The following is a 27,787-nucleotide window of genomic DNA, read 5'->3' on the forward strand; positions in this document are numbered from 1 at the left end:
AATGTGTGCATAGTGTATGTGATGTCTCTGTCAGGAGAAACCTCGTCGCATCTAGAAATAAACTTTCCGCACACAAAAGGCGACTGGGCTATACGAGCTGAGTGGAGTAAAGCTGAACGAATGAATGCCAATTGCTGTCTCATTATGTGGTTGATTGAGTTTGCGAACGATCAGCGTTGTTATAACTACTAGCGAAATCCATAGATTCAGACTACCAGAATGGAAATAAACGACTAACAGGAATAACAGGTGAGAAAGATTATATATTACCTACTCGGTGTATCGAAGAAAGTCACATTTTGACAGAAATGTTTTGACCAGATCGCTACACTAGTAAGGACCAGCTGTACAGTCCCCGGCTAGCAGCCGCTTAAGCTATATTCTGGAAGTAACGTGGAAAACGTGTTGTACAAACATGTAACAATGCCTAAACGGAGAATAATCATGGGATAACTAAACCTATGATTCTGACAGGGTTAGTGATATTAATTGACGAACAAATTTTGACAATGGCAGGAATAGCTACAGAATTGGTGATGACAAAATTGTTTGTTAGAATGAGGAAGGAGAAGAAACGAGGACATCACACAAATTATGGAAGAAAAAGACGAATCCAAATTTATATAAAAATTTCGTAATACTCCTTTTCGATTTCATGCTTTAGAAACTGGTGCGTATGAAAAAAAAAATGTGAAACTATTTTCTAACATAAAGCTTTTTGCTTGTAGTAGGCCTATTAGGCATTTGATATTAGTACATAGTGAATTATATTCTGTCGTGTTATAAAAATGACCATTTGTGCCAAAACAGTCTCGTTAACTTGGCATGTGTTACAAAATTGGTGCAATATTAGAAAGGCCTATTTTGTTTTATGTAGCAGACACTGACAAAATAGACGTAATCAGATCGAGAAACCACACCAGTATTAGATAACGACACTTCGATTTTTCATGTAGCAAAATGTTTGACGAACCTTGATGAGGTAGTAGGTTCTTTCGCAGAAAGGAAAGCACGCCATGTAAGGCTGTAGCAAGATCAGAGAGAGAGAAAAAAAATGCTAGGAGCTTTGAAGAAATGTGTACTTCCGTGCTTGTTTCTTGTCTTTATTGGTTTTATGTATCCTATATTTCATTTTGTCACAGAAAACAGCAAGTTATTAGCTAATAGGCAATAAAGAGTGAAAATTTTCTGAAGAGTTCTTGTTCTCCCGATTAAAAATAATCCCATTCGCTATTAATTGCGAGATTTAAAAAAAAAAAAAAAAAAAAAGAGTGAGGGGGGGGGGGGGGGGCAGGCAGGTCAAACCGGCTGACTGGGAGCAGGAGAGGCACCACACATCAATTTCCACTGTCCTGAATATAGCCTGATGGCATCCATTACAAAATATACACGTTTCAATACCACAGAGCGAAACAGTGACGTACGATACAAGAATGCTGTCTGGAGAGGTGTGGCACTGCACTTTGGCGCACCTAAGACCAAACAACATGTCTTACATTTCCTCGAATACGTATGTTTTATGTTTCAGACTTTTCAGAAAGATGTGTACTACAAGATGAACATATTTTTGAGTAGTATTGACCCGGTTGTAGATTTGGAGCTGATGCGCAGAGCAGTCTGAGTTATAGTGGGTAGTCTCCACGTGACCCGTGTTTACATTTAGTGATTTTGGTGTTTCTCCTTTGTTTACTCTCACGTCAATTGAAAACAAAACGGATATGTGTGGCCGGGAGCTATCAAGTGAATTAAAATATATTCACATAATTATGGAAGCTAAAATGTTATTTGTTTCAGATTTTATTTTATTTCCACCTTTCTGCCAGTCGATCATTAAACACCTTGCAGAACAATGAAGTTATTTTTGTCTATCTGCTAAAGAAATTTGACTTCTGTTAACCTTTTCCGCAGAGGCCGTCAATGTATTTGAAACGAAATGTTTTAATTCCACACTACTGGCTAGTTTCAACTGTTCGCTGCATTTCAAGTGCACGTTTTCATCTTCTAGCGCGTATGGCATTATGCCATAATAAAGAACCAAACAAGACGTAATACAGTACTGGTGCTCCAAGGTAATTTACATCCCGAAAACCACACTGAAAAGCTTAATATCAGGTCGAGGTCTACTTCATTAGAAATCTGGACATACCAATGTGCACATTTTAGTATGGTTCACGAAATACCAATGCTTTTGGAGTATCGTCTGATGTCTTGTTTCTTTTACGACATAATGTATGATCTTTCAATGTTTTACACGTACGTACATACGGGCTTCCTACGTCATGGTAGCTGCGCAAGTGCGGTGTTGCCTGTTATGTGCGCTCTGTGGCAACTGCTGAAATGAACCTATTTCTAACAGGTCGCAGGAAAATATTGCGAATGGTGGTTTGAAAACCGTTCCTTTCAAAGTAAATATCCTTTTACGTAATTTCGTAAATCACAGAGCGTTTGACCCTCATTTAAAAATCAACTTTGATGACGAGCCATTTAGAAGAATTTCGAACCCTGAAGATCAGACATTTATGTTGTTATTAAAAATTTTACTGGCACATTTGTGTGATATATCTTAATGTGTAACACGCGCAAAAAAAAATCAACATTATATGCGAAAGGTTAGCTTCTCTTGCAGTTTATTAACCTTAGAGACCGTTATTATATGTAAAGCTGTGCTTTTCTTGTAGCAACACCGTGTATATTAATTTACACTGTTAACTTTCCCTGTTTGTGTGTTCGTGCTACTTAACAGTGATGTTGCTGTTGGCTGACTACATCACGTGTCCTATGCTCCGAATATCCGCTATCATCGGCTGGCGAGATCATGTGACATGAGCTATGACTGGCTTACAAAAGCGCATCACAATCTCAATTTCAATGATTCGGAAAGTAACATGTGATGTTTGGTGGAATTCCAATGTATACTTCCCGAAAATATGCAGCGTACATGTTGCTGCACGTCAAAGATATTTCCAAAGCGTGTCTTTTTCCCTGCGATTCGTTTTATAAAGTACCGGGAAATTCAATGCCCGTGTATAAAACCATACCCATTCAAATGATTGATAAGTTTTGCAGGGAAAATATGCTGTCACTTAACACGGTAAGTTTGTTTTCACCCGGGAGAAAGTGTATTTTTAACCGGGAAAAATCCGGGATTTTTTTTTTTTCCTTGTCCGCGTATACACCCTGTAATAGTAGTAACAGCAGCAGCATTCTCTTACTAGGATAATGAATAAGGTGAAGCTATGTTGTATTTATTCATATAAGAGTTACTGTAACACTGTCTGCTTAAAATTACATAATATTAAATGTTTTGTTACAGTGTTATTCAGACACAGGTAAAACCAGTACTGGATAAGCTTCATGTCGATAGTGATGTGGATGTAAAATATTTTGCTTCGGAAGCTATTGCAAGTATTGCAGGTAAAATCATTTCCTGTTTGTTATATAATGATAATAAATTATCTAAGATCTCAAAAATTTGTAACAGGACTGGGATGATGAGCAGCAGGACTGTCTTAACGAAACCAAATAAAATTTCATACATCAATGGCAAGCTCAATTCGTAACAATGCAACATGGAGGAATGGAAGCTTGTGGGGTTTGTCACATATTTAATGGAGAGATAGAACAAAAACAGATAATTTTTCTCAGTAACTGTAAAAATATTACTGTATATAAGTCAGTGTTGTACATGTGTTAAGATACCTGGGAACTTCAGTGTGTGAAATATTTGTCCATAGTATGCAAGTGAACCATGTTCGTGGAGTTTACTGTAGCTGTTTTGAGTGGATTCTCTTCCATGACGACAGTTACGTAGTCATGACATGATAGTGAAAAGAATTTGTCTTTATTTGTTAAATAAGAGCTCATCTACCATTGGTTATCCACATTCAGAAATTCCACACTTAGTTATTGTGAAACACAAATAAGGTAGGTTATGTGCATAAAAGGAACTGCCATTAAATATTTGCTATTACTTGTAAATGTTTCAGTTCCTATAATGTTGATGCAATTACTTTCCACATTCCATGTACAGTTCAGAGAATGGCTGAGTTTTTGTTAAGACTGATTTCATTTAATATAATGTGTTGTTAGTTTAACTTCGGCCACTTGTTAATGCAAAGCCTCATTTCTTTAGAATATGGTTTCATCTCCTGGTTTCTCCACGCAACTGTTTATCTTTTAACCATGAAAAGAGAAGATCTGTTTGATATTACATACTTTGTTCTGAAACATCAGTAGTTACCTGTGGAGCTTTTGAGGTTCCTCCGACTACTTCAGGACTTTCGTTAATGTTGAACATGTATCATGAAATACCGCTGTGAACAGTTAATTTCTTTGTCGTGGACTTTTGAAACCTGAAGTCGATATTTCCTTGTTCTTGTAAATAAATTTAAACTGCATCACAAAACACAATAATCACTGTTCACTCAGTTGTTTGTAATCAGACAGATTAATATTTCCCTTTGAGAAAATGCTTTGTTACTTTTAGAATTAAGATATTATGTTGTATCAATAATTATTTACATGCTTCTACTTGTAGGATATTTTTAAAATTGCACTTCATGATGTTGCTTGCTTGTCATCTTGTTTTTTTACATTTGTTATAAATTGTGAGTAAAGTGGGAAAAATTTTGTCCTTGACAGCTTTGTTAAGAAAGAGAATCATGGAAACATGATTACAATAATGCAAAATCCTATTTTTCTGCTAACAAATTTAATATGAGCTACAGTCATGAATTTGACTTTCAATGCTTTGCGTTTCTTTTCCAGGGTGAACATGACTGATACGTTAACCAGATGCTAAGTGGTTGTAAGATGAATGTGAGTAACTTGTAACATTTTGATCCAATATTATTGTTGTAAAATTTAAAAATGTATTTTGAACCATTGCTGTCTATATTCAGTGATAATTGCGGGTTACAAAAGTTGAAAATTATGTGGCAATTTTTTGTGTAAATTTATCATTTGTTATTTGACCTTTATCTTTACAATTACTTCAGACTTTTATTTTAGCTTGAGAAGTTGTTGCAAGTTTTTCCTGAGTGTCTTCAGGTGCATTTTCTCTAGTGCTTTGGCATATATTTACAATGTGTAGATGAGGTTATCCCGTACACATACTATTCACTCCAGCTGGTTTATGCTGGAAGAACTGACTGAGCTTAGGAAAACCATCTTGTAATATTGGATCACTATGACGTAAGAGCACCCTTCTTTTCTCCACCACCACAACCACCACCATTTATTTTAGTTTACTCCTTCACAGCAGGATAGCACAGCTCACTTAAGTTGCTCTAGATTATGAAATTCCCCGTCATCAAAAGAAACAATCCTTCACTCTCTAAGTTGCTCAAACATCTACGATAACTGTCAGTTCTTGTTTATTGAAATCGGCTTCCACTGTTCACTGTTGCTTCGTCACAGCCAGAGTTAGCAGGACAGTTTAATGCTAGCTGTTGAGTTGCAGCATTTGAGGCAGCAGCAAACAAATGCATAGCTTGTATAATGTTTGATTTCATTGCTTCCTTTCTTCAGAAGAATGAAATTGATATTTGTAAAACAGCAAATCTTTATTTTGTTCTCGCAGAGGGAACTATAACTAGGTCCAGAGGTGCAAGTGACTTGTACAGTTAATAAGAGAAAGCAGCCTTTACATTCTTGAGAACAGTGTCCGTTTCTGGATGTGAAGATATTTAACCAATAATAAAAACAATCTTTCTCCATCTGCTCCACTTTTGGCCCAAAAATTAATAACTGTCCTCCAAAAACTCCGGCGATAATCCAGATATTACTATTGAAGACCGAACGGAAAGTAGTGCTTTGAAACACTTAGAACACCTGTTTTAACACTTTTCAGTTGTTTGATACTACCATTTCCTTCAATATTATCACACAACAGTGTTGTTGGTGCCTGCATCATGTTTTTTCTCCTCAAAAATAATCTGCAGCTCATTGTCTATTAATTAGCATAAGTGCTTCTAGATCGCCCAGTCCTGTGTTTGACTTAAGGCCAGGATTTTTCTTCACTTGGGGGACCGGTTGTTTAATCTCAGCTTTGTCACAGATAGACAGGTCACCAAAGTGATGTCAGATAGATAGAAAGACTTGCATCAGGCAGCCAAATAAACACAGGCGAAATCTGGCCAATAAAGCCAGTAATTTCATTTTTCTTTAAGAATAGTGCATATCTGATGCAACTACGTAGTAAAAAACACCTATTTCATTGAAACTGAAAATGTTTCTAGGCTCATATTACTGTTCTTGTGATATTCTACAGCCCCATTTTGTACGCTTAAAACTACGAAGTTTTGAACAGATCCAGCCAGGCATAAGATAACCCCTGTCTTCGGTGTTCCCTCCCAGTATATTTCTGCAAGAAGGAATGTTTTCACTTGTCTCACGAGACGAGCCTTTTAAGAGGATGGTTTGAAATGTTTGGTTTTCAGAGCAAAGAACATACAGATTTGGAAAATCCAAGATGGAATAATGACAATATTATGAAAAAAATAGTGCTGACACCATATAGTGGAGGTGTTGAATTGCAGATTGGCTCAACAAAAAGACTGCTAAACAAGTAAGCTTTCAGCCAAAAGGCCACCTCCTGAGTTGAACAACACACACTCAAATACAGTCACACTAACACAACTCATACACACATGACCACTGTCTCTGGCTGCCAAGGACATACTGCAATCAACAGCACGAGATGGGAGAAGCAATCTGAGTGGTGGTGGTGGTGGTGGTGGTGGTGGGTAAGGAGGAAGCTGGGGAGGGAGGGGCAGGAATAGCAGGGTAGATGTGGCAGACAGTAAAGTGCTGCTTGTGGGAGCACACAGGAAGAGTGTATAGCAAGTAGTTGCTTTTGGGAGGTTAGACAGTGGGTGGGGGGAGAAAAGTAAAACAATTGTGGATGTGTTGGTGGAATAGAAGGCTGTGTAGTGCCAGAGTGGGAACAGGGAATAGGACAGGTGTGTGAAGGACAGTGTTTAACAGAATTTGAGGCCAGAAGGGTCACAGGAATGTAGTATATAGTACAGGGTGAGTTCGCACCTGTGCAGTTCAGAAAAGCTGGCATTGGTAGGAAGGATCCAGATGGCACAGACTGTGAAGAATGTTTTGTTGGGCATTGTGCTCAGCAGCCAGGTGGCCAAGTTATTTCTCGGCCACAGTTTGTTTGGGGCCATTCGTGCGGACAGACAGCTTGTTAGTTGTCCTGCTCGTGTAGAATGCAGCACAGTGGTTGCAGCTTAGCTCGTAAATCCCATAACTGCTTTCACAGGTAGCTCTGCCTTTTATGGGATATATGATGCTGGTAACTGGACTGGAGTAGGTGGTGCTGGGAAGATATGTGGGACGGGCCTCACATCTAGGAGGATATAAGCCGTGAGGCAAGAGGCTGGGAGAAGGGGTTGATTAGGGATGGATGAGGATATTATGAACGTCCAGTGAGTGGTGAAATACCCCTGGCACGACAAGAGATAGTTAAAATCCTGGGAAGAATATGATTCAGTTGCCCCAGTCCTGGATGGTACTGAGTCATGAGAGAATGCTGTTATGTGGCTGGATGGTGGGAGTTCAGGAGGTGGAGGGTGACTGGTGAGGTACAGCACAGGAGATCTTTTTGTATATAAGGTTGGGAGGGTAATTACGGTCTGTGAAGGATTCAGTGAGACCTTTGGTGGCTCATTGGGCTTAAGAGGACCAGTTGAATCAAATGGGGGAGATGATATTTGAGGGTCTGGAGAGGAACCTGGGCAGATTGTCCTCATCCTCAATCCATGTATCAAAGATGTCATCAATGAATCTGAACCAGGTAAGGGGTTTGGTATTCTGGGTGGTTGGAAAGGATTCCTCTAGATGGCCCATGAACAGGTTGACATAGAAAGGTGCCATGTGGATGTCCATTGCCTTACCTGGGATTTCTTTATAGGTGATACCTTCAAAGGAGAAGTAATTTTGAGTGAGGATATAGTTGGTAATGTTGACCAGGAAGGAGGTTGTAGGATAGAAATATGTGAGGTATATGGAAAGGTAATGTTCAATAGGTGCAAAGCCATGGGCATTAGGGATGTTAGTGTAGAGTGAGGTGGCATCAGAAGTGACAAGCAGGGCATCATGTGGTTAAAGAGCTGGAACTGTAGAGTGTCCATGGAGGAAATGGTTTGTATCTTTATATAGGAGGGAAAGTTCTGGGTAATAAGCTGAAGGTGTTGGTCTATGAAAGCAGTGATTCTCTCAATGTGGAACCAACCACAATGATGCATCCTGGGTGGTTGAGAAGCATTTAGAAGTTTGAAGTGCAGGGACCAATAGGAGTGAGCAGATAGTCTGGGGAGAGGTTCTAGGATGGGCATAAGGATTGAGGAGAGACTAAAGATACTACTGGATTTCAGGAACAAAATCATTGTTGGAGCATTAGTAGGTTGTATGTGTCAGTAGGCGAAGTCCTTTTGCCATGTAATCCTTGTGATTCAAGACAACAGTTGTGGAATCCTTTCCAGCCGGTAGGATTATAGGGCCGGAATTTGTTTTGCTTGGTCGGTTGCAGTTCATTCTGCAGATGATAAGGTTAGCTTGCACGCTGAAGGATTTGGAGAATTATGGTGAGGCAGGGTTCGAGGTTAAGAAATTCTGGAACATAAGATGTGGTGATTTGGGAGCAGTGGGGGTGGATCATGCTTGGATCAAGGTGTGAACTGATTCAGGCAGACTTCTACATTAGTTTGGTGTTGTTTTTTTAGTCTGATTGGCAGGGTTGGTGGCAGAAAAGGTTTTGACTGTAGCAACAGGGAGAAGGGGAGGAGGTCTTCATCAAGTCCAGCATGACTGAATTTGGAAATGGGGCAAGAAGTAAGGTCATTAGAAAGAAGTGATACTTCTGTGGGACTAGGGCTTTTGGAGGAAAGGTTCGTGACTGCGTTTCAGGTCTGCTTAGGTTCTGGATTTTTTATGATGGAGGGAGAATGTCTTTGAGGGGTAAATTTAGTAGGTTTGTAAAGCATATTTTGTCAGCTATGAGGGGCTGTGGGGGAGATTTAAGAGACTGCTGTAGAGCTGGCAGACAGTGGTAGTCCATAGTGGGAGAGTAGGTGGTGAACAGATTGTAGAGTTCTTTGAGATGCTGTAGTGAAAGCCCCTGCAGTTCCTGGAGGTAAGAGTTTCAAGGTGTGAGGTAGTATCCAGGAATTTGGGATTGCAAAGCAGGATAATTTTACAGATGGAGAGAAGGTATTTCAAAGTGGTTCAGGCCTCATTTACATGATTTTGCAGGACAATTTTGGTGAGGGTTAAGGACTGGTGGAATCTGAACAGATTGAGATAATTGTGGAAGAGAGGGTAGCAGCCAAAGATGGATAATTTGATGGTAAGTCCATTTGGAGGATTCTATGAGCCATGCAACAACAAGGGAACAATATGGAGTACTGGGTAATGGTTAAGGATAAGGAAACTTTTGTGTATTGCCTCAGATGGAAAGAGCAAGGATCCAAAAATATATGGGAAAAATCACAAAAAGGGAAGATCAGATAAAATCTGGGGAAACAAGATGATACCTGAGGGAGTAGGCTGATAATGAGCGGCAAAAACAAAGTGAAATCAATGTGAAAACACAATCAGATGTGAAGATTATAATGTGGGTTGCAGCTTTGTGGGCAAGTATGTATGAGGAAGGGAACAGCAGATGTGACTAGATTAGGTGAAGTTAGTATGTGCGAACTGGAATAATAGATGAGAAAGAGGGGGTGGGGAGAGGTTCATAGGATGAGGTACAAGGTTGTGGGGCACCGGAAGGTACAGAAAATAACACGCAAAAATACATGAAAATGACATAGGAATTGTGATCAGTTTGAAGATTTTACGAAATGGGTAGATAATTACTAACCATATAGTGAAGATGTTGAGTCAGAGAGAGGCACAACAAAAAGACTGCTAAACAATTAATGTGTGACATTGCATGCTGCCCCAGCTAGCGAGGTCATGTAGCCATGTGTTGTGTGTGGCAGAGACAGTTGATACAGTGCAGCTCATGAGTGATTGTGTATGGTTTGGTTTGGAAGGCAATATGTAAGATGCAGGGAAAAGGAAAAGGATGGACACTGAGTACAGTAAAGCATTATAAAATAGTAACAAAAGAAAACAGTGCTGGATTATGGGATGGAAGAAAAACTATTAAGCAAAATCAAACAGTGGAAAATACAGGTTGGAAAAATGACATTATTACGAAATGGGTAGATAATTACTAACCATATAGTGAAGATGTTGAGTCAGAGAGAGGCACAACAAAAAGACTGCTAAACAATTAAGCCTTCGGCCAAAAGTCCTTCTGAATTAGACTACACACACACACACACACACACACACACACACGCACGCACGCACGCACGCGAATGGCCACCAGTAAACCGTGGCCAAGAAACCACTGGACCATCCAGCTGCTGAGCACACTGCCCATCACATCATTCTTCACTTCAGTGATTGCTTCACAACCTGTGCCATCTGGTTCATTCCTATCAACAACAGCTTTCCTGAATTGTGCAGTTGCGAATCCTATATGCACTATATCCAAAGTTTCCATATCCCTCCTGGCCTCAACCTTTCTTAGTTCCTGTCCTTCGCCCACCTATCCCCTTCCCTGTTCCCACTCCAGCGCTACACAGCATTCTGTTCCACCAGTGTCCCCACCAACCACAATATTTTTACTTTTCCACAGCCCCTACCCGTGCCCTTCGTCATACCTCCCAACTGCAAAGTCCGACCTCTGCAGCTAGAGACAGTGTCTTGTGTACATGAGATGCATTTGTGCGTGTGTGTGTATGTGTGTGTGTGTGTGTGTGTGTGTGTGTGTGTGTGTGTGAAATCTATTCTTTTCATAATGTTGTCATTATTCCATCCTGGATTATCCAGTGTTTGATTTGCCTAACTGCTTTTCTTCCATCCTGTAACCCTGTTCTGTTTTCCTTTGTTACTATTTTCTAATGCATTACTATACTAAGTGTTTGTCCTTCGCTTTCCCATCTTTTCCTATGTTTTACTTCTCACCTTCCAAACTGCACCACATGCTTTGATTCTGAGCCACACTGCAGCCACTATCTCATCTGCACACAACACACGGCTACATAACTGCTTTGATGGTTGGTGTAGCATCGCATCTCCCACATTTCTCCCTCCGATATCATTAATCCTAGACCTTAAAGTTGATCACACATTCTTTGTCACTCTAGTGTATTTTCATGTGTTATTTTCCATACTTCCCTGTGCCACATAAGCTTATATCTCGTCCTACCAACCACTCCCCACTCTTTCTCCTCTCTTATTCTAGTTTGCAGGTACTAACCTCACCTAATCTTGTCATACCTGCTGTCCCCCTTCCTCATACATACCGGCCCACTGACCTGCAACATATATAATAATCTTTTTATTAATTTTATCTTTGATCTCGTTGTATTTTCATGTTGATTTGTTCATTCTGCCTCTCACTATCAGCCTGCTCCCTCAGGACATCCTCTTGTTTCCCCATACTACATCCATTCCGTCCTTTTTGTGATTTTTCCCACGTCTTTTTGCAAATATTTTCGTACATAATTTTGTGTTATTTATGTATTCTTATCCTCCAGAATGGATTCTTGCAGCTTCCATCTGAGCCAATACAAAAAAGTTAGCCCATAGAATCCCCCCAAATGGTCTTGCCATCAAATTACCCCTCTTAAACTGCTACCCTTCCTTCCACAATGACCTCCATCTATTCAGATTACACCAGTCCTTAACCCTCACCAACATAGTCCTACAAAATCAGGCCTGAACTACTTTGCAATACCTCCTCTTTGTCCGTAAAATTCTCCTGCTTTGCTATCCCAAGTTCCTGGATCTAATCTCATACAATGAAACTCTTCCCTCCAGGAACTACAGGCACTTTTACTACGTCATCTCAAAGAACACTCCAGTCTGTTCACCACCTACTCTCCTGCCTTGGACTACCACTATTCGCCACCTCTACGGCAGCCTCTAAATATCCCCCACAGCTCCTCATAGCTGACAAACCCTGCCTCACAGACCTCCTACATTTACCTCACCCTCAAAGACACACTCCCTCCGCCATTCAGAATCCAGAACCTAAGCAGACCTGAAACACAATCATGAACCTTTCTTCCGAAGCCCTAGTCCCACAGAAGTATAACTCCTTTCCAACAGCCTTGCTTTTTGTCCCACTTCCAATTTCAGTCATACTGGACTTGTTAAAGACCTTGTCTCCTTCTCCCTGTCCCTACAATGAAAACACTTTTCCTCCACCAACCCTGCGAGTCAGGCTCAACCAAAGACAAGTGTAGAAGCTTGCCTGACTTAAGTTCACTCCTCCATCCTACCATGATCCAGCCCCACTGCTCCCAAATCACCACATCTTACACTCCAGAATTTCTTAACTTCGAACCTTGCTGCAGTGTAATTTCCCAAATCCTTCAACGTGCAAACTAACCTTACAATCTGCAGGAAGAACTGCAACCCACCATCTAAAAATAGATCCCGGCCCTATAATCCTACCTGCTGGAAATGACTCCACCACTGTCATCTCGAATCACAGGTCTTATGTGATAAAAGGACTCTGCATGCTGACAGACATGTCCTACAAACTGTGCCTTAATGACCCTGCCCCAGAAATGTACCTCTTCACAGATTCTGTCTACTCACCCCTACTGCTCCCTGCACTCCAACCTCCTAAATGCTTCCCAGCCATCCAGGATAGACCATTTGGTTGGGCACTGTCTCCCACTGAGAGAATCTCTGCTCTCCTTGACCATCACCTTCAACCTATTACCCAGAACCTACCTTCCTATATAAAAGATACCAACCATTTCCTCCACGGACTCTCCTTAACCACATGGTGCCCTGCTTGCCACTATTGATGTCACCTCCTTTTACACTTACATCCCTAATGTCCACGGCCTTGCCTCTGTCGAACATTACCTTCCCTAATGCCTGATAGATTCCTAACCTACAAACTGCTTCCTGTTCACCATGACCGAATATGAGGGTGAGGACACACTATCCACATTCTTCCAGAACTTCAACATCTTCTCCTCCATTCGCTTCACCTGGTCCTCCCAAACCCAACAAGCCATGTTCTTAGATGTTAACTTCCATCTCCAAGATGGCTATGTCAGTACCTCTGTCCATATCAGACATACCAACCAACAGCAATACCTCCACTTTGACAGCTGCCACCAATTCCATACCTCCTGTGCCATGTCTCACCAGTCACCCTCCACTAGAGGAGCATTCCCTCATGATTTAATACCATCCAGGACTGGTGCAACTGAATCTTATTCTCCGCCAAGATTTCGACTACCTCTTATCGTGCACTGCAATGAAGAATGCCCTACCCACTATCCTTTCCATCCCTCCCACAGTGGTATTCTGCTGCACAATGAACCTACATGTATCCTATTCAACCCCTACTTGCAACCCCCCTTGCCTCATTGCTCTTTGTCCCTGTAATGGACCTAGGTGCAAGATGTCTCCCACACATCCTCCCACCACTACCACCATCATCTACAATCTAAGCTGCAACCACTGGGCTTTGCATGGACATGACAACCAACAAGCTGTCTTTACGCATGAATGGCCATCTACAATCTATGGCTATGTGGACTGTCCTTTTAGTGACTGCTTCACTACCTGTGCCATCTGGATCCTTCCTACCAATACCAGTGTTTCTGAATAGCACAGGTGGGCACACTCCGCAGCTGGCCAATGAGTGCTCATTCGGTTTCCGCGCCTCGTGCTGTCTGAAGCTTCATCATATTTCAGAGTTCTACCATGTTTTACATGGGGAAAAGTGCGGTTGGCCGATTTCTGTTGTATACTGGGTCTCCTCTGAGTTTCATAATGGCCGAAAAACCTAAACGTCGTTAAGTATTTCACAAACAGGCAAGAGACCTTATTTTTAGAGTGTACTCTTTCATCGTGCGGGAGTCAGTCTCAGGAAAGCCGAGCTGCGAGGTTGCCAAGGTGCAGGAACGCACTGCAGCGGCCTGTGGCGATATTGGTGTACGAAATGTCAGGCGAGTTATACAGGAGGCAAAGCTGTCAGAGCAGGCAGTTGGCAATGTGGTGTTTCGGTCTCCAGGGAAGATATGTAGCATTCCAAAGAGGGTAACAGGAATCGACTACTTCGATCAAAATGTGTTACGTCGCAAGGTTTTCGAATTTTATTAAAGAGGCGAGTTCCCCATAGCAGCGAAATTGTGCACTGTTATGCACGAAGCTACTGGGTTTGATGGAAGTGCAAGATCAATGCAAAGAATGTTGAAGAACGTCGGATTTAAATATGTAAAGTCCAATGATGGGTGCAAATTTTTAATGGAGCGTAATGATATTGCTGCTGCTAGGATTACGTTTCTAAGAAAAATACATGACATTGGATCAAAAGGAACGTCAGCTGTCTATTACTTGAATGAGACTTGGGTAAATCAAAACCATACTAGAAATTTTATTTGGCAAACAACAGATGGACAAGGCGATTTGAAAGTTCCAGTGGGAAAAGGAGGGCGTCTTATAATATGTCACGCTGGTTCTGCTGCTACCGGGTTTGTGCCTGAAAGTAAACTTATTTTCAAATCAAAATAAAAAACCGCATCTGACTACCATACAGAAATGAATGGGGAAACATTTCGAGAATGGTTTCAGAATCAGCTGTTGCCTTATTTGCATCCAGACTCTGTCATTGTTATGGACAATGCAAGCTATCACTCTGTTGTTCTCAACAGGCCTCCCACTACAAGCACAAGGAAAAGTGATATTGTTTCTTGGTTGCGAAATAATAATGCAACGCACAGTGAAACAAACAAGAGCAGAGCTTTTGGAACTGGTGAAGATGCCAAAGACCAGCGTTAAAAACTACGGAATTGACTCCATAGCTGAGTAACATGGACACAGAGTGATACGAGTACCTCCTTATCACTGCCATTATAACCCCATTGAACTGGTGTGGGCACAGGTGAAGAAATACGTGTCAGACAAAAATACTACATTTAAAATAGCTGACACTGAAACTCACCCATGAAGCAGTAGAGAAAAATCACCGTTGCTGATTGGGAAGCTTGCGTGCATCACACTGACAAACTGCAAGAGAAAGATTACCAGAAAGAAGTTGTCAGAGACGAAATAGGCAGTGACAATGAAAGCTCGGAGTAAAAAGGTATGTGAATGGAATGTAAACTTACTCTGTAATTATCATGAACATTTACTTTCTTCTCAAGCTGCCTGTACCGTATAAAGTAGTTCAGTGCAATATCTATTCTGTAATGACAATTTCATTTTACTTCGTTTTTTTTTTTTTTTTTTTTCTTTAAATTAAATGCCTTTTCATGCTGCAATCTGTTTTATTAATCCAGACGCGTTTAGAAATTTATTTTAAGGCATCATCAGTGGATATCATCCGATGCAGTACACTGTAGTTATTATATGCCGTTATGTAGATTTCGCCCTTATTTTTGCGTAAATAAATTCTTACTTATGAGTATATGCAAAAATAAGGGTGTGAACTGTTCTTAAATCTACAATGACGGCATATAGCCACAGTGTACTATTTCAGATGATATCCACCGATAATGCATTAAAATAAAATGTGGAACGCGTCTGGATTAATAAAACAGATTGCAGCTAGAAAAGGCTTTTACTTCAAAAAACAATTATTTATATACTTGCTGTGGATAATGGCCATTCAAACAAATTTGTTTATTTTACTTCTCTCTCTACTCTGTCTACGATATAACGTAGATTAAAATGCTGTTCGTCCTGGGGGCTGGGGTGGGTACTTTAGATTTGATTCTTTCGTCTTTTTATTTATAAAGCAAGAGGAACGGAAGGCGTAATCTTTCTGTAAGGTGCAATTCATTATAGAATCCATTCTGCAATGAGAAAGTGTGTATCACTATTTCGTGAAGTAGTTATGACTGGGAAAGATTGAATACACATTCCATTCTGTTATGCTTATGTCGCAGTTAATAGGTAATTTAATAAATTAATCACAGAACGGGGAGTAGAGCACCATGAACCTGACAGTCCCAAGACAGGTCAAACATCGGCTAAAGCAGTTGTCCGTAGCATAGCTGCCGTCAATTCGCTCAGCACCGACTAGACAACGCTGCAATCCTTGGAAGCTGCGTGGCACGGCGACAGGCCATTAACGCTGTCGCGGACTATAGTATCCACCTGACCTAAGCCTTTGTTGGTCACTGTCCTTCCCATTTTCCACTCCAACACTAAAAAGTCTTACTCCGCCAAGGCACCCACAAACTCTTCTTCTCGACTCCCTCCCTCCCCCCTCCCTCCCTCCCCCTCCCTCCCTCCCTCCCCCTCCCTCCCTCCCCCCATCGTCCCTCCCTCCCCCCATCGTCCCTCCCTCCCCCCGTCTTCCCTTCCTCCCCCGTCCTCTTTCCCCCCGTCCTCCCTCCCTCCCCCCGTCCTCCCTCCCTCCCTCCCCCCCCCGCCCTCCCTCCCTCCCTCCCTCCCTCCCCCCGCCCTCCCTCCCTCCCCCCGTCCTCCCTCCCCCCGCCTTCCCTCCCTCCCCCCGCCCTCCCTCCCTCCCCCCGTCCTCCCTCCCTCCCCCCGTCCTCCCTCCCTCCCTCCCCCCGTCCTCCCCCTGCCCTCCCGTCCTCCCTCTCTCCCTCCCCTCCCTCCCATCCTCCCTCTCTCCCTCCCCGCCCTCCCTCCCCGCCCTCCCGTCCTCCCTCCCCGCCCTCCCGTCCTCCCTCCCCGCCCTCCCGTCCTCCCTCTCTCCCTCCCCTCCCTCCCGTCCTCCCTCTCTCCCTCCCCTCCCTCCCGTCCTCCCTCTCTCCCTCCCCTCCCTCCCGTCCTCCCTCTCTCCCTCCCCTCCCTCCCGTCCTCCCTCTCTCCCTCCCCTCCCTCCCGTCCTCCCTCTCTCCCTCCCGTCCTCCCTCTCTCCCTCCCGTCCTCCCTCTCTCCCTCCCGTCCTCCCTCTCTCCCTCCCCTCCCTCCCGTCCTCCCTCCCACCCTCCCCGCCCTCCCTCCCACCCTCCCCGCCCACCCTCCCCGCCCACCCTCCCTGCCCTCCCTCCCTCCCTCCCTCCCCTCCCTCCCTCCCTCCCTCCCCACCCGTCCTCCCTCCCTCCCTCCCTCCCTCCCGTCCTCCCTCCCTCCCTCATGCCCCCTTCTGACGCACATGGCACCCTCGTCCCTGTGTGCTCCCACGAACAGCACTTTATCATCTCCTATCCCTAGCCTTTTATCCCACTCCTTCCCACCACACCACGCAGATTGCGTCTCCCATTGTGTGCTGTTGCTCTGTGTGTGTGTGTGTGTGTGTGTGTGTGTGTGTGTGTGTGTGTCAGAGAGGCCTTTCAATAAACTCACAAAGAGGTAGTGCCTAATTATATTTCTTTGGAATGTTGAAAGTATAACAGCAAGATTGTCTTACACAGCACATGTATGGTGGTTATTGTCTCTTGAATAGTGTGTCTAAGATCACTGAATCAAAAGTATCATGGGTGCATGATATGTCTTTTTGATAAGTAGAATGTGATGATTATTTTTTAACATTTAATGTTTGCTACTGCCATAATTTATGATTAATTTATCTCATGCACAAAGTGTTCTGGAAAAAATTTAGGTTTGCAAAAAGAGTTTCGTTACATCGTGCGAAGTTAAATGACATTCTTTGAATCGGAGCGTATGGCCAGTCTTGTACAGCCTCAGCCTCAAAAGTCCGCAATATTTCTCCCTGTATCTGCTGGGTTCCATTCAATCCAAAATTTCTGTAGTACCCCATCGTCCCCTCAAAGCAATTACAGACATTGCTGCAGACTGGTCTAGTCAGTGTTACATATCAGTATAGAGGTGTGGTACTTCTCTGAAGGTAGTTGGGAAGCACCTACAGGAACCTTGAATTGTCATGCCAGAATGGCTCTGGTGATTGAGTTATGTTGTGCCTAGCTGACACGTAATAGATTAAATCATACTTTCAATTCAAGAGTAGGTGAATAATGCAATAAATAAACAATATTTGATGATAATCTTTTTATAGTTCACAATTTACTGGTTTCATAATTTAACATGTGAAACATAATTTAAATTTAGCATATAACAAATTTAGAAAATACATGTAATTATTCAGATTTCAGTTTTAATATTTTGGGGAACCTGTTTTATATAGCAATAGTTGAATGTTGATAATATATGATGTAGAATGACCTGAAGACATGGTGTGCTTAAAACCACTTTCACTGCATTTTTAATGCGTGCAATTTTGTAATTTTTAATTTTATATTTTGCAGGCTCATGTTCAGTCAGATATCAGTCCACCAATGGATGATAAAATGTACCATAAACATGTAGGATCTAACCAGTGAAGAATACATGTAATTACATAAAATTCATATGGTCTTCATTTTGCATCTCATTATCATTTATTTCTTACAGTAAAGTTTATTTCATATATATTACTCATTCATTTCTCTGCTCATTCTCTGTTTCATTTCTTAAATAAAAGTCTGGATCTTTTTATGTGGCATATTGTAAATGTACTGTAATTGAGTTGTAAAGGCCCTTAAATTGTGACAGCCATATTGCTCTTTAAATAAAATATTGATAATAGTTACAGTTTCTTCATTTTAAGTTCCATCAGTATTGTATTACTGGATTTCTCCACATTATACTGATACAAGAAAAGATACCTGGATACCCAAATATATTATGCACTTACCTAATACATCTATTTCGGTTTTGGTTTGATGACTGATGGACTAATTGATCTTGTATCCTCTTTCACAAAAGTGCTGCCCAACAGAAAACAAGTAATAAAAACAAATTTGAATCAATACACACATTGTGGCACATGTAATGCGGTCAGGGGAGACGTACCGAACGGTATGAGAGGGAAAGAGTCTTCCCCTTCAACAGTTGTGCCTGAAGGAGGAGCCACTGGCTCCGAAAGCTTGCCAATCACAGTAGCCTTTTATGTGTGTGTTCTGCTGCCGCTTGGTGAGTAGATTTCTTATCTATCCAATTAAGTAACTTTGTGGATTTTGGGTAATAGGTAGAAGGTAGGGGTACGTGGCTCAGGTGGAGTGAGTAAGTCTATGGAAGCCGTTGTGAGGGACCTCGGATATTTAGGATTTTCTGCAGCTCAGTCTGGATGGAGGGAATGGGATCCTGGTTAACAGCTTTGTAGGTTGAGGTGTCGGAGAGTTGACGCAGTCCTTCTGCCACATACTCCACACGGTCAAGTACGACAGTTGTGGAGCCTTTATCCACCGGGAGGATGACATTAGAGCGGTCTATTTTCAGCTCCTTAATGGCACGGGATTCAGCTGGGGTGATGTTGGGGGTTGTCGGGATGTTCTTCAAGGAGGACTGGGAGGCAACACTGAATGTGAGGAATTCCTGAAATGTCTGCAAGGGATGGTTTTGGGGGAGGGGAGGAGGATCCCTTTGAGAAGGCGGTCGGAACTGTTCTAGACAGGGTTCATCACTGGGTCTAGTATTTGGGGGCTGTGTTTGGGTAGTGAAGTGATAATTCCAGTTCAGGTTCCGGGTGAATGAGAGGAGATCTTTAACCAGGGTAGTGTGGTTGAATTTAGGCGTGGGGCTAAAGGTTAAGCCTTTTGATAGAAGAGATGTCTCTGGAGGAGAGAGGGATCTGGATGAGAGGTTTAGAACTGAATTGGGACTGGTGATATGTGGCTTTTGACTGTGGTTATAGTTGAGATTTAGTTTGTGTGGGGTATGTGCTGGGATGGGGAGATTGAGTAGGGTGGCTAGGCTAGGTTTGTTGGCTATGAGGGGGGGTTTGTTGAAGGTTCTGTTGTGGTTTGTGTTTGTGAGGGATAGGGACCCCACTTCTTAGGTGTTGCACTAGCACTGTGGATAGTTTTTTCAGGTGGTGTGTGGCATGGAACTCAAGTTTGCAGCTGGCTTCTAGGATGACGTCCCTGAGTGTGTTCTCCAAGCAAGGGCTTGAGAGGTGGACTTTGAAGAGAGATAGGAGCTGTTGGGAGTGGTGGTTACATGAAGTAGTGTAGAGATTCAGGACAAGTTGGGTAAGGGCTAAGGATTGAAGGATTGAAGGTTCTGGAAGTCCAGGAGAGACTGGTGGAAGGAGGAATTGCACCCAGAGATTAAAAGTTCCCATCTCTGGGTGCAATTCCTCCTTCCACTCTTCCTATCTCTCTTCAAAGTCCTCCACCTCTCAAACCCTTGCTTGGAGAACACACTCAGGAACATCATCCTAGAAGCCAGCTGCAAACTTGAGTTCCATGCCACACACCACCTGAAAAAACTATCCACAGTGCTAGTGCAACACCTAAGAAGTGGGGTCCCACTCCCTATCCCTCACAAACACCAACCACAACAGAGCCTTCAACAAACCTAGCCTAGCCACCCTACTCAATCTCCCCATCCCAGCACATACCCCACACAAACCAAATCTCAACTATAACCACAGTCAAATGCCACATATCACCAGTCCCAATTCAGTTCTAAACCTCTCATCCAGATCCCTCTCTCCTCCAGAGACATCTCTTCTATCAAAAGGCTTAACCTTTAACCCCACGCCTAAATTCAACCACACTGCCCTGTTTAAAGATCTCCTCTCATTCACCCGGAACCTCAACTGGAAATATCACTTCACTACCCAAACACAGCCCCCAAATACTAGACCCAGTGATGAACCCTGTCTAGAACAGTTCCGACCGCCTTCTCAAAGGGATCCTCCTCCCCTCCCCCAAAACCATCCCTTGCAGACATTTCAGGAATTCCTCACATCCAGTGTTGCCTCCCAGTCCTTCTTGAAGAACATCCCGACAACCCCCAACATCACCCCAGCTGAATCCCGTGCCATTAAGGAGCTGAAAATAGACCGCTCTATTGTCATCCTCCTGGCAGATAAAGGCTCCACAACTGTCGTACTTGACCGTGTGGAGTATGTGGCAGAAGGACTGCGTCAACTCTCAGACACCTCAACCTACAAAGCTGTTACCCAGGATCCCATTCCCTCCATCCAGACTGAGCTGCAGAAAATCCTAAAAATCCAAGGTCCCTCACAAGGCCTCACAACGGCTTCCATACTTACTCACTCCACCTGAGCCACGTACCCCTACCTTCTACCTATTACCCAAAATCCACAAAGAGAACCATCCTAGCCGTCCCAATTAAGTAACTTCTGTAGTATATACGGTATAGGTCAATATTCTGAGAAAATGTCAACGATTACAGCAGACATGTGACATCTCATGGTTACATGAGGACCACACTTGCCACAGGTGAGTTGGCTCACAGCGATATTAGAAACTACTTATAAAGAACAAAGAAACCAAAAGGAAGTGACATGATCACGTATACACAGTGACATAAAAATTTTGTGTAACCTGTCCTGTCAATCATTTTAGACATAGATATAAGTATTTACAATGTTAACATGATTTGTGAGCTGTCACAGAACACTCTATTTTATTCTTTTGGGATTACTTGAGGATGGGTTCTGAGACACAAATCCGGTCATCAGTTAAATAAAAATAACTGAATTTAGCAATTTTGTATGTTTCATACCTCAAACTGGTTCACAAATGTTGCTTTCCTGCTGTTATGAACCCAGCATGCTGGAAATCCAAAGTTAATTTCCTGCTTAATGAAGTATGGTTGTAGGTATGAAGTTAAATGAAAATACCTTGCATCCAACAAACTTCATTAAATAACAGTTTTAGTTGCAGAAATAACATTTCCTGGCAGTTTTGCATGACAAATCGTACCTAAAGCAATGTATTTTGGAGAAGTCTTTTTAATGTGGTGCATCAGTCAAACTACATATTTCGAAGTAAGTAAATATAACATAGTTGCATACTATGGAAATATGGAGTATAATGGATGCACTGTATTAAAGATCTCTTAAAAACTCATAGTTTTTGTAAAATTTGTTGCACAAAAACATGAGAGAGGTCTTCACTGGGTTTCACCTTGGCAACAAATTCATGCAACTTCGAAGCCCTAGGTTCTAATTTCAACCATAGGATGACAATGATTAACTCCATTAATGTAAATGCGGACATATAATGATTCCGTTATGTGTATTGCTAAAATCAGATCAGTTATGTAGGGATATCTTTATAATGTGGCGGAAAAGCTACTTTTCATGCGAGCAGGAAAAGTGCCCATTGTCTGGTGGTGTGGTGAAGGCAGTTTCTTTCCTATTCAAATAAAAATTCTAATCAGCTGTTTTCACACTACAATGACTTCATGAACAGCAGCATGTCAGCTCAGAAAAAAAACGGTGAACTTACGACAGCTTCCTTTTGAATAATTTTCAAGTATGTGCAGAGATATTTTTTTATTATTTGATTGGTTTTAATAGTTTTAACATGATTTTCAGTAATGTATATAAATGTGACGTCAATAAATACTATTTAACTGGTACATTGAAATCGAAAATATATGTAACACAGTCAAACAATGAAATAAGATAAATCTGAAGAACGTGAAGTACTTGAAAAATAAGCCATCAAAAACTAAAATAATACCAAAATTAAAAAACACTCTTAAATTGATCATAAAAGATTTTTCATATTTTAAATTATCTATATGCAAATTACATTTAGCAGGCGAATAGAACTGTATGTGTTTCTGAATGAAGAGAACAGAGCCATGTGTTACAGTTTCAAGAGTGTTATCATCTTCCTCACTCACTTCAAAGCCTCAGCCTTCCATGAGTTTCAAAAATCATTATGTTTGTCACTGAGGTGTTAAAAGAGGAATTCAGAAATGATTCTGTGATACTATCAAATGGTTTTCCATAAGTCTGAGAAGTAATAAGCCATTTGGCGTGAAATATCTACTCCGTGTTTTCCTTTTTTTACATTTTGACGATGTCTATTGGTTTTAATTTTTCATTTCCAGGTCAACCTTTCCTAATGGAAAGATTTCTAACATATGGTTTGTTGACAGAAAGAACCCTTCCCTTCTGTCCTATTTCCAACTCCTAAAACAACTTAGTTCACCACATTTGTGCTTAGTCATTCCAGATCTTGTTGAGAGACAAATCAGTAAGTTGACATATTTTCGTTCAATAATTTTGTATAGAATGGTGTTCTGGGCTGACACATCTTTGAGAAAGAAAATATTCACTAGGCAAACTTACTGTGAGAATAATAAATGGTGCTCACCCACAATCATCTTGAAGAAATTTGTGTTCAAGGAGTTGGGCATTCTGACTACTGCTTCACAGTATATTTATTCCCTCATGAAGTTTGCTGTAAATAATCTGCTGCAGTTAAAGAGGAACAATGACTTACATAATTACAATATCATAAGAAAAAGTGGCATTCATTATTCCACATTAAGGTTGTCTTTAGAACAAAAAGATGTGCACAATGCTGCAACAAAAATTTTTGATCATTCATCCAGTGATATGAAATGTCTGACAGACAGCAAAGTACAATTTGATTACTAACTGAAAAGGTTTCTACATGACAACTCCTATTCCATAGAATTTCTGTTACTGTAATGTGTGAAAGGTGGCGGTGCAGGAATTACTCACATTTGTCCATCTTTTTCCTTTGTGTGGAAAAAAAATCAGATTGTAACCATATGTACAACTTAATTTGTGATGTGACTGTATAATGACTCGTTCTACATCATTACAATCTATAATAAGTTGTCAAGGAGTGTTTTACAAGAGGAGCAGGTGTGTAATAGGTATGTGTCAACTTCAGCCCTTACTAAAATAATTACCAATAAGCTCAACTAAAAAACGTTTTCCAAATTTTAAAGCACAATCCATGTTCATGCAGCCTGTATTTCAACACATGTGAAGTATATACAATACTACGGCATAATTTCAAAATCTTAACATGTTTACTGTAAAAACAAAAGTAATCATCTAAATGGTATCATAGTTTCATGTATAAGAACAGTTTTGTTTGCCAAAAACCCCATTAATCCCCCTGCCCTGCACACACACACACACACACACACACACACACACACACACACACACACACACACACACACAGATATATGGTGTTTTCATGGCCTTAAGGGGCTATCTTGTTCAGCTGATTTATTGTCTGCAAGATAGATGCGATGGATCGTCACTGATAGCAACTTCTGATCATGGTTGTCAAAATGTGTTTTGAAGAGAACATTTGTGCTCCAGTAATCTTATATTGTTGGATACATTGCAAGTCCTATGCACAGTATAATATAATGCTGAAAAATGTACAAATTTTTGAGAATTTCTCTTTCCTGTAATTCATTCATTCAATTTGCGATACAGATTCCATCTGATAACTGTGGAACCTCTGTGTATCTGTGACATTAAAATTATATCAAAAAGTGTACTGGAAAGTGTGTGTAATATCAAAGCATTCTTACATGTGTTACAGTATACTCCAGATTATTTGGGGTAGTGTGGGAGAGAAGATACACAAATAACCAAACATGAATAATTAAGATATTTTCAAATATGTGTTGAGGACACACACACACACACTCTTTTTCCTTTTCAAATGAGTGCCACTGACAATTGTAGCCTTGCATATAGTGATTGTACAGGGTGTATTTGCCCTAGAAAATCTGAGCAAAACACAGGAATTTTTTCATCCGGGAGAAAACTGGGAAAAATCCAGGAGTTTTTCAGAATTTTTGGGAATTTGTCATTATTGTAGTTTTCAGTTAAATTTTTGTAATTTTGACTGGTAAGAATCAATATTTTAACAAAGAATATTACTCTACCCAGCTACTGCAGCAATAAAACATAAACAAGAGGGAAAAAACAAGAAAACTTTAGTTGCACAGGAAATGTGCCATTAACAACAATAAAACACTGTGCACACAAAAGCGTCTGCCAACAGCAAAATGTGTCATTAGCCTTAGGGTGAGGACTATGCAGTACTTCGTAACAATAAACCACGTTTTTGTTAGTGTGACATCAGAACTGTTTACATTAGGTTCATCTGAGCAGTTGCCAGTGGGCTAATGCACAGTTGATTTGTGTGTGAGCAGTACGTTCTCCCGCTTTCGGGTACTTGAAGTGTGGCTACTAGTTGTTTCAGCAGTAGCGGCGAGTAGCCACATGCGAACGAGAAAAATTTTTCTGGCAAGCCCTAGCTGCCAGATTCGCAAATGCTCAGAGTAGTTTGGGTTGGAGTGTGGCAGTCTCCACATGATCCATGTTTACCTTCCGTGATTTCGCTGTTTCTCTTTGTTTACAGCATCCACATCAAATGAAAACAAAGTGGATTTCTGTGGCCGGGAGCTATCAAGTGAATTAAAATACATTCACATACTTATGGAAGGCAAAAATATATTACTAGTTTCAGTTTTCTGATTTTATTTTAGTTCCACGTTTTTGGCAGTTAAGCACTAATCGCCTTGCAGAACAATGAAGCAATTTTTGTCGGTTTGCTAAAGAAATTTGGCTTTTATTAATCTTTTCTGCTGAGGCAGTCAATTTATTTGAAACAAAGTGTTTCATTCCACAGTATTGGCTTGTTCCAATTGTTTGCTTACTTTCAAATGCATGTTCCATCTTCAGGTATCTATGGCATTGTGCTATAATAAAGAACCAAACATGGGATAGTCAGGACTGGTACTCCAAGAAAATTTAGATCCCGAAAACCACACTGAAAGGCTTAATATCAGGTAGGGCCTACTTCGTTGTGAATCTGGACAAACATATTATGATGCTCTTTGAGTATCCTCTGATATACTATTTCTTTTATGTCGTAATATAAGATCTCTCGGTGCTTTATACATACGGGCTTCCTACATCATCACAGCTGCACAATAATGCCTGTTTTCTGGCACTGTCTGGCAATTGCTAAAATGAACAGGTCTCTGGAAAATATTGCGAATAATGCTTTGAAAATCGTGACTTTCAACATTAATTGCCCTTTATGCAAGATGAATTACGTTACTTGTGAGAAGGTGGGATGAATTTCCCAAATCAGATCATTTGACTCTTGTTTAAAATGTAACATTTTGGTGACCAGCCACTTAGAAGAATTTCAAGACCAGACATTTACATCATTTTAAATTTTACTGGCACATTTATCTGACATATCTTAAAAGTGTAACACAAGCGAAAAAAAGACCAATATTACATGTGAAAGCTTAGCTTGTCAGGTAGCGTATTACTCTTAGAGACCAATATTATATGTGTAAGCTTAGCTTTTCTTGTAGCTACACTACGTATATTAATGTAAAACATTAACTTTTCCTCTTTATGTGCTCGTGTTACTTAACAGCGATCTTGCTATTGGCTGAGTGCATCACACATCCTGTGCTCTGAATATCTGCTGTTACTGGCTGGTGAAATCACATGACATGAGCTATGATTAGCTTACAAAAGGGCAACGCAATCTCAGTGCTGCAGAAACTAATGAGCTGTGTTTGGTGAAATTTAAATTTATACTTTCGTAATACGAAAATATGTAAACATTCCACGTGGGAAAAATTCATCCAAAAACAAAGATGATGTGACTTACCAAACGAAAGCGCTGGCACGTCGATAGACACACAAACATACACACAAAATTCAAGCTTTCGCAACAAACTGTTGCCTCATCAGGAAAGAGGGAAGGAGAGGGAAAGACGAAAGGATGTGGGTTTTAAGGGAGAGGGTAAGGAGTCATTCCAATCCCAGGAGCGAAAAGACTTACCTTAGGCGGTAAAAAAGGACGGGTATACACTCGCACACACACACATCCATCCACACATATACAGACATAAGCAGACATATTTAAAGACAAAGAGTTTGGGCAGAGATGTCAGTTGAGGCGGAAGTGCAGAGGCAAAGATGTTGTTGAATGACAGGTATGAGTGGCGGCAACTTGAAATTAGCGGAGATTGAGGCCTGGTGGGTAACGGGAAGAGAGGATATATTGAAGAGCAAGTTCCCATCTCCGGAGTTCGGATAGGTTGGTGTTGGTGGGAAGTATCCAGATAATCCGGACGGTGTAACACTGTGCCAAGATGTGCTGGCTGTGCACCAAGGCATGTTTAGCCACAGGGTGATCCTCATTACCAACAAACACTGTCTGCCTGTGTCCATTCATGCGAATGGACAGTTTGTTGCTGGTCATTCCCACATAGAAAGCTTCACAGTGTAGGCAGGTCAGTTGGTAAATCACGTGGGTGCTTTCACACGTGGCTCTGCCTTTGATCGTGTACACCATCCGGGTTACAGGACTGGAGTAGGTGGTGGTGGGAGGGTGCATGGGACAGGTTTTACACTGGGGGCAGTTACATGGGTAGGAGCCAGAGGGTAGGGAAGGTGGTTTGGGGATTTCATAGGGATGAACTAAGAGGTTACGAAGGTTAGGTGGACGGCGGAAAGACACTCTTGGTGGAGTGGGGAGGATTTCATGAAGGATGGATCTCACTTCAGGGCAGGATTTGAGGAAGTCGTATCCCTGCTGGAGAGCCACATTCAGAGTCTGATCCAGTCCCGGAAAGTATCCTGTCACAAGTGAGGCACTTTTGGGGTTCTTCTGTGGGAGGTTCTGGGTTTGAGGAGATGAGGAAGTGGCTCTGGTTATTTGCTTCTGTACCAGGTCGGGAGGGTAGTTACGGGATGCGAAAGCTGTTTTCAGGTTGTTGGTGTAATGGTTCAGGGATTCCAGACTGGAGCAGATTCATTTGCCACAAAGACCTAGGCTGTAGGGAAGGGACCGTTTGATGTGGAATGGGTGGCAGCTGTCATAATGGAGGTACTGTTGCTTGTTGGTGGGTTTGATGTGGACGGACGTGTGAAGCTGGCCATTGGACAGGTGGAGGTCAATGTCAAGGA

The 27,787-nt window shown here is 41.6% G+C and overlaps 1 protein-coding gene across 1 annotated transcript in view; it reads left to right on the forward strand.

Moving 5' to 3' along the window:
- LOC126195172 (serine/threonine-protein phosphatase 2A 65 kDa regulatory subunit A alpha isoform) overlaps positions 1–18,600 on the forward strand; it is a 111,358-nt gene extending 92,758 nt beyond the window's left edge. Inside the window, exons 11-13 of the mRNA XM_049933684.1 lie at positions 3,314–3,414; positions 4,768–4,818; positions 18,282–18,600. Of these exons, the coding sequence (XP_049789641.1) occupies positions 3,314–3,414; positions 4,768–4,772 (106 nt within the window). The 3' untranslated portion in view covers positions 4,773–4,818; positions 18,282–18,600. The remainder of the gene's footprint in view (positions 1–3,313; positions 3,415–4,767; positions 4,819–18,281) is intronic.
- Positions 18,601–27,787: the final 9,187 nt, after the last annotated feature.

Source organism: Schistocerca nitens, chromosome 7 (genome assembly GCF_023898315.1).
Source record: "Schistocerca nitens isolate TAMUIC-IGC-003100 chromosome 7, iqSchNite1.1, whole genome shotgun sequence".
Classification (NCBI taxonomy): Eukaryota; Metazoa; Arthropoda; class Insecta; order Orthoptera; family Acrididae; genus Schistocerca; species Schistocerca nitens.